The sequence below is a fragment of the Aplysia californica genome, unplaced genomic scaffold (genome assembly GCF_000002075.1).
Source record: "Aplysia californica isolate F4 #8 unplaced genomic scaffold, AplCal3.0 scaffold00013, whole genome shotgun sequence".
Classification (NCBI taxonomy): Eukaryota; Metazoa; Mollusca; class Gastropoda; order Aplysiida; family Aplysiidae; genus Aplysia; species Aplysia californica.
The window spans coordinates 1,757,268-1,768,102 of NW_004797283.1; the positions used below are offsets into that span (position 1 = coordinate 1,757,268).

At 40.2% G+C, this 10,835-nt stretch overlaps 1 protein-coding gene across 3 annotated transcripts in view; it reads left to right on the plus strand.

The window, feature by feature from the left end:
* Positions 1-10,098, plus strand: part of LOC100533519 (Lys-conopressin preprohormone) — a 45,334-nt gene extending 35,236 nt beyond the window's left edge. For 2 of the 3 annotated variants that reach the window (XM_013084328.1, XM_013084330.1), the window contains 2 exons: positions 5,949-6,156; positions 8,597-10,098. In XM_013084328.1, coding sequence (XP_012939782.1) covers positions 5,949-6,156; positions 8,597-8,730 — 342 coding nt within the window. In that variant the 3' untranslated portion in view covers positions 8,731-10,098. 3 annotated transcript variants of the gene reach the window in all.
* The last annotated feature ends 737 nt before the right edge of the window (positions 10,099-10,835 follow it).

Here is a 10,835-nt window from a genome sequence, read left to right on the forward strand (position 1 = left end):
AGAGAGGGGGGGAGAGAGAAAGAGATAGAGAGAGAGAGAGAGAGAGAGAGAGAGAGAGAGAGAGAGAAAGAGAGAGAAAGGGGAGAGGGAGAAAGGACATGTTAAAAGACTGACTTTTAATTAGCCCTTCACGACTGACGTCACTGTAGGCATTTGTGTTGTCTTTTCTCACTGTTTTTTATCGTCACATTGTCTGTGTGTTTTGTAATTGGAGTGCAGTTGATACTCCGAGATGAACAAAATAGGCTACCCGTTAAAGGGTGCCCACCCCTTCCCCCTTTCCGCATTCCTGTACAGCGAACAGCTAATAAGCTTCTGAACGAAAGCTGAAAAGTTTTCCTCCACTCCAGTCGTGCCACTGACACCAACCTTCTATTCAGAAACACGTATATTTAAGTCATCAGCATCCTAAACATGTTTTGTCAAACTTCTATTTCTAACCTCGTTTAAAAGAACCTTTGTTTTTGAGTCAACATTTGCAGCCAAAACTGTTAGTGGGAAGCCAGAGATTGCCCCCAATGAGATCAATTCGCAAAAGGACTTGCGGAAATAAAATTATCGAAAACCTGTAACTTGATCTATTTTTGAACTAACGCACCCAGCATGTCGACAACAGTAATCACTTTTGTTTTATTCTGTGTGGTCGCTATTTTGAGACACACGAGTCGTATGACGTCAAAATGTTGTTTTCGAGATATCGTTACTGTTTGAGAAGCAGAAAACAACATCATTTATGCTGAATGGGGAACTTAATTTCAAGAACAATTACAGTAGTTCATAATAATAGCTACAAACGGAGGTAAATGCAGACTCTCGGACTTCAAGGCGTTGGAAAGCTATGAACGCAGCTGCACCTGAATGGATGACTCTTTGTGTATTATGCTGTATGCCTACTGTTTGCTTGTAAAAGTGTAAAAGTTTCACCAGCAAAAGTACAGTTAACTCCAAAACCCAAAGAAAGAGCAAAAAACCGCCCGAATTAATTTAACGCGCCCAAGCGTACAGTTAACGGAAAGACCCCCGAACTCACTATTACGTAGAAAGACGGGGAAAATAAAACTTTTTTGATTTCAAACACGAATTACCCCAACCACCGAGCCTGTCACAACTTTTCATAATTAAATTATGAAGCCAGACTGAAGTTAAGAAAAAATAGCTAACAATATTTCGATAGTTGCGGGTATGGGCTTACTTGCACGTGACATTCCCGAGACCGGAACTTAAAATGGTTCACATTTTCTCCCTTATCGTCGTTTCCTAAAATAATAGTCCACGGCTACAAAGACCAGAAACACAATCTGTGGTTGATGGTGCTGATTGGCCGCGCCTTCTCTTGTAGCCTTGAGCGCCCAATGGTTGCCCATGCACTCTCTATCCTGCATTTATTATATCCTATTTCTTGATCAGAGGATTTCTTTGCCCGTTCAAAAAACCCCACCACCAACAACCACAACAGGAATAATAGCAAGTTCTGGTAAATTTTCCTCATAACGTAAGTCTTTCAAATTAAGATTTACCCCTTGTTGAAAATACTGTGAGTAAAAGCGTGTCCTAATACAGCTACACATTGAGTATAACTTTGACAAAACGAATGCGAATCATTCTGCGTCGATGATTTGGGGGGGGGGGGTTGCAGTTTTCTGTAGTAGGCCAACTCTGCAGTTCTTTCAATTGAGATGCTGTTTCTGAGGATACCCTTGACTACCCTAATCCCTTTTGCGTGGTCTACCTCTTCCTTTGTAGCCTGAAACTTGGTGTTATAAGCTCTCGAGGCTGGCTGATAAGGTAGCCAAACCCATTAATTCACTATTTTCTATGAAATGCAAGCGAGCAGTTGCTCTTACATCTTTATTTCTCAGCCTGGAGAGAGAGAGAGAGAGAGAGAGAGAGAGAGAGAGAGAGAGAGAGAGAGAGAGAGAGAGAGAGAGAGAGAGAGAGGGGGAGGGGGGGCACGTGGAACGGGGTGGGTTGAGAGTTTTTATCTGCGATTTATAAACTGACAGTATAATATATGCCATCAGGTCTCATGGACTCCGCCTTGGAATCCTTGTCATGAACTTCAATTAAAGTAGGTATTGAGCATCCCATTTGCTCGTGTCTTATTACAAGCAAAGTTGAGGAAGCAATCAAGCCTATGTGACACTTGGAGGATTTAGGTTATTGAAAAACTGTAATGGGAAGCCATGCAGGCCCTCACTGCATCAAAATTGCTCCCCGAGGCAAGACGTTTGTCTGGCGAGAATACTTACAAAACTAAGAAAGGTAAAACAAAACAAAACAAAATTCAAATAGGCTTGGGCGGGGGCGGTTTTTGGGAGAAAAAAAACCCACACTAAAAAACAACATAAAAGTAAAATAGCACAATTATTGATCTCCGTAGGACAATTTTGGTTACATTGCCAAGTACAACGGACACCCCACAGGACACCAGTTCCATGATAGACATGTTTCTATCTCAGAATTACAAAGTTCTATCTGCACAGTACCTAGTTTTAAGAAATTTGACGTCAAAGATTTTGAGTTTCACATCATGTTGAACTTTTTCGAGTGCAATTCTTTGAATATCTTTATAACGACTTCGAATAATCGTACGATTTTGATAGAGTAGATAGGACATTTAGGTTTTTTTAAATATCTCAGAGTCTTAGTAACTCAAAACGACCAAAAATATCAGATAAAACTTTGTAACTCTGAGGTAGCTATGTATTATAATATCCTAGACTGTGCACTTTGATAAAAATCGGATTCACCATAGAGCGCACCTATTAACTCAATTATTTTGGAACCATGTGAAGGAGAAAGGAGGAAAAGGTTGCACACGCACTGTACTGTAGCGAGACTGGTGTTTTGCCCTTTATTTTCGCGTCTGTGATGCGCACCACCAAAGCAAAGGTTTTATAAAGAACAAAGAACGGTGGTAATGGCAGGGCGGTCTAATAATAATAATAATGATAATAATAAATGAATTTATAACACACCAGAATCCATAAAAGTGCTCGGTGGCGCTTGCTAATCACGCGCGCGCGCACACACACACACACACACACACACACACACACACACACACACACACACACTCACACCTCACTCACACACTCACGCACGCACAAAAACACACACATACACACACACACACACACACACACACACACACACACACACACACTTACCCACAAAAGCTCTAAAGCTCAGTACCACTACGAAATTAAATAAAAGAACCTGACAGATATTTCAGAAATAGAGTTCCAGCATTTTAAATATACTTTTCTGTAAAACATTGTCTTCAACTTTGATATTTGTATAATAATTTTATTTATTATGATTCAAGTCTATGCAACGACATCATATAGTAAATTAATATTAATATGCCTCACCACAACAACATACGCATAAATTTTACAAACACTCCCAGGAATTTTCAGCGCTCTGTTTTTGAGCCAAGGTGTTGGAATCTCTGTCAAGAACACACCCCATAAATGACGAAGCACCTGAACACCGCTTGGCCTACATTATTTGTCAGTCCCGGTTCACTAAAAACTCGGTCACTTGAGTCATGAATAATATTTTAAAAAGCCCAAACAAATAGTGCTGTTTTGCTTTAAATGTTTTTAGTAAGAGTTTTACGGCACTTGTAAAACAATTAGGACAAAATTTGGTCTTAAGTGCAAAAAATTAAAGGTGTTACAAGAGAGTAATAAATAACAGAGAAAAAGGAAAGATAAGGACGACACTTGTTTGATTGGAGAAAAAAGGAGCAAAGCACTCAAAAGAAACCCCCAACCACCCACGTCTTAAATGGGAAAAACCGCTTACATGTACTAACACAAGGCTGCGCTTAGGTTCACTACACATTTCTTTTGTATTTCAATGTACCCAAAGATTACCAGAAGATGTTTATTTGGTGAAAATGCACTTTGTGTCTTCGATGTTCCAACTGGTCCGTGTGGGTGTGATATTAAAATGTACCTGACAGTAAGCATTATTAACCTTGTAAGCTTTAATAGGCTTTTAGCTATTTTTTTGTGTTCATTTTTGTTTTTTATTTCGCTTTGGCTTAATCTTGAGCTGTTAGTTATATAACTTAAAAGATCAGAGGCAACTTAAAACAAATTTTCTCATTGTATCATACCTTGATCACGAAAATGCTGTAATATGTCACTCTAACACTTAGTAAACCTTACTCGTCGTATCTATGATCTTGATAATTTGAATGGAGACCAGCCCTACAACCGCCTCACGCCTATTGATCACGTCCGTGACGTTAACGTTGGAACAAACTTATAATGTATGTTTGAATATAACTTCGTACTTTTAATACTTTTTGCTTGTTGTTTTCTTAAGGGGCGTACAGGAGATATATCTCAGCAGGTACATGTATTTTTAGACAGTGATAGGATATCGCCTCACCCGTTATTCGAGTACATGATGTGGATTTACTTAAAGCGTCTTTTAAAAAATCTGAGCTTGGCCTTAGAGCCTGATAAAAGAGCAACCTCTCAGGTTAAGTATAGTAAAGAGGGAGGAACCCGGACAGGAAACACCTCTATTTCAATGTTAAACATGATTTTTCATTGTATTATTGCATACTATTAACAAAAAGTCATGTCTTCTCACGCTAGTATTGACTTTGAAACAAAAGTTGCTTGCCGTTCCGATTTTAACGAACCCTTCTTAGATCCGGAAAGAGGCTATAACCCCCTGGTGTAAAATTCGCGCCCTTGGTACTCGCCGCTTCTGGGCAAACTTTCAAGTGTTTAGGGCATCACGTTCACCTTTTGTGCCTTTTTCGCACACCAACGATATCAGTCACCAGGATTTTTTAAAAATTGATATCGATCGATATGGCCCTGAGACTGGAACAACCCTTTTTCCTTGAGGATCGTAACTAATATTCAGCATAAAAATAATGTTTAAAAAATCTTTAAAAAACGGTGTCAAGTAGATGAAATATTTGTTAGCCACATCAAAGCACAAAATAACCTTAACAATACTTTGGGCCAAATGCAGATTAAAACAGAAAGCACAGTTAGAAGGAAGATACGGATGTGGTTTTCGGCTCGCAATCAAAGGTTCCTCCTCTCTGTTCCTCATTGTCATCAGTCACAAATGAAGATACTGGCATCCGCCTAAGTGCTTCGCTGTCGCACGCAGGAGACCCGAGCTCGATTCTCGAGTGAGGATAATATTTCTATCGAGAATCTCGACCTTTCTGTTGGGATTTTGTATCCCTCTCAACCTGGGTTGGTCCTGACAGGCAGTGTCGAAAGTTCGCCTTTTAAGTTATCTAAAATGTGTCGATGGGGACGTAAAAACACCTGCATAAAAACATACAAAATAAAGAGCAGAAACAGTTGATGCTCTTATAACCCGTCCATCAATCGCCCTCTCCGCCCACCCCGCCTCTTCCAAGTGTCACCGTGTCAGTCTTCAACAAAACAAAGCCTCTTATTCCTGTTAAAATTTAACGTATGTACTTCGACTTTTCTGACTTCATCTGCAAGCAATCTCCCACCTGCCCTCCCCATCCCCTACTCTCTCCCCCACCTTACCGTCTTACTGATACTGAACCGTCAGTCAGGACTAACTTTTTAAACGATCCATGATTTATTAGAGAGACCTGGTCAATCAGTCCTCTTTTCATTGATCGCATTACGACCACAGCTTCTTTCATTTCTTGTTCTTCCCACTATTTTCCAGTTCTGCTCCATATTTTCCATTGCCACAATATACCTTAAATGCGAAAGATTGGACCTTTACAATCTGGAAAATTTAAAATAAACCTCTTTCAAGTTTATGCAATTTTTAAAAACTTTGACTATTTTTACTTTAATTAACATTATTTGTTGGAAATAGATGTTGGCGATGATGATGATGATGACAATGATGATGATGATGATGATGATGATGACTTCAATTAAAAAATCACTCGTCTTTCTATTTATTTCCAGTGCATGGCGTGTGGTCCTGACGGGATCGGCCAGTGTGTAGGCCCCAACATCTGCTGCAGTCCACATTTTGGTTGCCATATTGGCACACCAGAAACGGAAATATGCCAGAAAGAAAATCAGAGTACTTCCCCTTGCAGTGTCCGAGGTGAGACGTGCGGATACCGAGACTCAGGAAACTGCGTGGCTAACGGAATTTGCTGTGATTCAGGTAGGTCGTCCTTGCCTAAGATGTAACATTAAAGGGTTTTTGTTGTTGTTGCAAAATGCTTTGTCCCCCCCCCCCCCGCACCTCTCCCCTCCCTTCTCTTTCTCTCTCCCTCTCCTCCCTTCTCTCTCTGTCTAATGTCTCTCTCTCTCTCTCTCTCTCTCTCTCTCTCTCTCTCTCTCTCTCTCTCTCTCTCTCTCTCTCTCTCTGTTTCCCCCCTCTCTCTCTGTCTCTCAATCTGTCTCTCCCCCTCTTTCTCGTTCTCTCTTTCTCTCGCTCCATCTTTCTCTTTCTTCTCCTTCTCTGTCTATTTCTTTCTCCTTCTTTCTATTTCTGTCATCCTCTTTCTTTCTGCCTGCCTCTTTTCTTTCATTATCTTTTCTGAGTTTTTCTCTAAAAGTCTTTAAAAAGAATGAAGAGTTGTTAAAATTTAAAAAAAAGTGTTTTAGGGCACTCGCAACTGCACAAGGTCATGTGAGCGCGCGAGACACATTAAACATTTTCAGTTGGTAGGACATTTTTGATTTTTGCCCGAATGGCGGCCGAAGCCTACTCTGGTCGATTTTGAACCACGAAGGGATCTTTAAACGTGCGCAACCTGCACACAGGACCTCCGAGATTTTTCGCCCTTGTCCGAAAAGGCTAGGTGTAGACCTTTCCTACAACAAGATCAAGGTGTGTCTGAAAGGCAGCAGTTAGAAGGAGCCAAGGAGTAGCAGTAGAAAGGCTACAGAAAGAGCCGAAAGCCCAGAGGAGGGAGCATAGGAGGTGAGGTGGTGGGGGCAGAAAGTGGAAACGAAAGCAGACGATAGATAATGGCTAGGGTGCAGGATAGGAGCTGAAAGGAGACAGTTTTTAGATAAGAAAGATTTTCCGTCGCTATCTGGATTCGAACCCGGAATCTATGGACTTGAAAGGCGAACACCTTAACCTCTAGACCACGAGAGCCACCGAACCAAGAGTTTAGGAAAAACAACTAAATAGAACCATTGAGAGCAGCAATCCTTTAAAAAACCCAACAAAACAACCCATTGTTACATTCACTTAACACATACATTTATGTTTACTGCTCTGGTTTCCGACTGACTTAACAACATACGAGTAGTGTCGATAATTTGTAATGCCAAAGTTACAAAGTTAAAAATTGTTATGACGTGCTCCGTGAGTATTTCGGTGAAGATGGTGAAATGGTATATCATGTTTAACGCCGCTATCAAAACTATAACGTTATTTAAGAGGCGGGACTTTCGTGTTTAACATCCATCTCCGAAAAAGCCAAATGTGAAATGCGCGAAGTATTTGCGAAATTGTAAAATGAGTATGGAGAATATTTAAATTAATATTATGCATTCGTTCTGCATATTGGACAATAGTGATCCCTGCATTTTAATGCGTTTTCCGGGTGGCGTAGTTAGCGCATTCTATGACTATAATCTATATTTTGTTCGTGACATGTAGGAAGACCGAGACAAAAGCCACCCTTTAATCAACCTACCCTGCTCCGTCTGTCCTAAAAGTGTTTCCCTAATTCATACCTAATTTCTGCTTCTATTTCGACACAGCGTGACCTTCTGCTCCTTTTTTTTTGCTGTTCTATTTTTAGCCAAACCAAACGAGCCGACTGGATGGCTTTTAAGGTTGACGGCACTTTCCCGATTTACTGTGCACACATTGCGTTTGGGCCTTCTGTTTTAGCACGACGTCGTGTCAAATTAACATTTGTAACAGTCAGGGGTACCTTCGTTTTATTTTTTGTAGGTTTCCCTTCTTCTAACAGAATTCCACCGTAAAAAGGCAAGCTTCTAGTTCAAACACGCCATGAGTGCTTTCAAGTCATGTTTCTTTTAATTTTCAAAAGAAAATAATTTTGGCTTTCTAGGACTCTTGTTGTTTGACTGCGTTTTAATTCAGACGTTGAAAAGAGGACAACTGAACCATTGAGCATAGCTGTTCGTTGATTTGATCACTTTACGGTTATTCATAGCTCAAATGCGAAGGCGATGTGACACTGTTCCTAGCTTGTTGCTTTTTTTTCGCCCCCTCCCTCTCCTTCCGTTTCTCTCGTTCGTTCTCTCGCTTTCTTTTGTCTGTCTGTCTGTCTGTCTGTCTGTCTGTCTGTCTGTCTGTCTGTCTGTCTGTCTGTCTGTCTGTCTGTCATGCACACACTCGGGCACACACAGACATACAAAGAAACATACACGCAGACATTCACGCGCACACACACCTCTCATACCCCTTTTTACTCACTCCCCATTGTTTAGTATTCGTATGGTACAACATCTATTTTCCTTCTCTTTTTTGTCTGAGATGAAAAACATGTAGGCTTACATATTATTTCCTTGTAATGGTGGTCTTTTGTTCTCGATTACGTACGCTAATTTCTAAATGCTTTTCCAGTTGCTCATGATCATTCTGTATCTTTTTCTATTTACTTTCCCCCCAGAATCATGTGCCGCAAATGACAGATGCCGACTTCGAAAGGAAACGTCTAGAATCGGCTTTGATGACACACAGAGCTCACGCGCCGAAGTGCTCAAGTTGATACAAAAATTACTCCGCGCTAAGGAGGAAGACTGACACTGTATCCACAAAACACGTCACAGTGTCCCACTCAACGTCATTTCCGGCAAAGACAACTCTAAGTGCCCAGTGACGTGAGGAGCCAAAACGGGATTACTTTTTCTTGTGATTGTTTTCGCTTTTTATTTGTTTTTTCTGAAGTTCACTGTCAACTTGCTTTGGGACAACTACCTTTCTGTGAATAATTCGGAGAAAGACGGGAGTATCTATTAGGACTAGGAGACAAAGAAGTACTGTATGAGTCATGTGTGCAAGGGTATTAAAATTTAAAAAAGATAAAACGTTTTTGTGGCTTGCTGCTACTCGCAATGTCAATTATTATCTTTCATCGCTCGGAGTTAACAAAGGCTGTTGAGGGCCACCCTGTTTCTGGATGTTCTGATAAAGAAATACTCTTGACTTCAAAGACCCAAAGCAGTGGAAGCAGAATAAACAACCTTAGTTGCGAGTCTCTCGTCTCACCAAATTACGTAGGATGCCTCGGGAAAACAAGGTGTGATGAATGAGAATGGAATCCTGAGCAAAATGGTTAGAACGGTTATTGACAGCCACAATGGCACATTGGACATAGAAGAAAGATTTATAGACAGTACTCATGACTCAGTACGCAATATCACTACTTTTTAACTTAGCTCATTTAACATGAAAGAAAGAGTAGAAGTGAGTTGATATAGGTGGAGGGGAGGTACACTCTTTTGAGAAAATAGGAGGCGTTAGTCACAACACGTACTTATTTTTTAAAAAGAAATAGGCACTCCTTCTTTTGTTCAGTGGGAGGGGCTAAATTGTGTTTGAGGCCCGTATGTCATCTTCTGTGGCGAGCAGTTTTTGTCTTATGATGAAAACTGTCAGGCGATAAATACTACTTGAATTTGTATCCGATGATCCATGATTGTATAAAAAAAACAAACGAAGGGCATCTCCAAGAGTTCAGCTGTCTCATATTATGTCCTGTTGTGTTCAATACTGCCACAGATCACGAATAATGTATTTCATGTGCACTTCAGTATCCATCTTTAATTAGAAAGAAAAACAAAACAAACAAATGGAAAGAAGATTGAGCGGTTCAGGTGTACCATATCGGCAATGAAGTCGCTAAGAAATGTTTATGAAAGGGAGTTTAAAAACACAGAAGGATTAATCTAGAGGGTATAAAGGGGTGGGGATGGGGGTTGATATGGAAATAAAAACAAGAAAAGAAGACCAGCAAAGGATATTATGAAAAAAATGGTTAATTAACGATGTTTCGGATATCCATGTCTGAACAAGGGAAGTAAGTCTGGTAAATTGTGGCATAATCTAAAGCTTGCTTTAAAATTGAATTGCTTCCCTTTAATTAAAAATGTGTTGGTTTTTTTCTCAAAACCTCGGATTCTGTGTTGTTTGTTCTGATATTTTTGTACGTATGCAATAATACTTTAAAGAATCTGCTTAGCGTTCTTTCCTTCAATCGCTCTATTTCACCATACACATACACACACCACTCGGAGATGAAAGCTCACAAAGTCAATTGACGGGTTAGTTCACTGATAGATTATTTCCTTTTTCTTGCGAATATAGTGTTGCAGCCAGTTAGAAAATTACTTCTAAGCTTTACTTATCCAATCTCTTTTGACTGTAAAGTACCAATTTGCAGTTGGGTAAGCCGAAAAAAATAATGCAAAGTTCCCGAAAAAGCCGAGCGGTGAACCTCCCAACCTTTGGACTGCAAATTCATCGCTTTGCCTCTAAACTAGAAGTAAGTCATGCATACGAATGGAAGCAATATTAACGGGAACCCCGCAATATAATTTCCGAGTCATTGCCAGTATCGAATAAAACCAAGTTATGTAATCCTTTGAATTTCAAGACACATAAAATACTTGCGTTTGTGGATGGTGCTATGAAGTCTTGAAATATTTAAATCAATTTTCTCTTGTTTCAAGTACTAAGCGGTAGGAACACACCATTTAATTTACTTGTTTCTGCGACTTTCTTTCTAACATTTTGTCCCACTCCCTGGTGGGTAAGCAAGCGGAACACATTAAAACTTCAGGATCTTCGAAGATGAACGAGATATTCATTTTCAACTCTGATGAATTTCCCCCTCCCCCCCCCCCCCC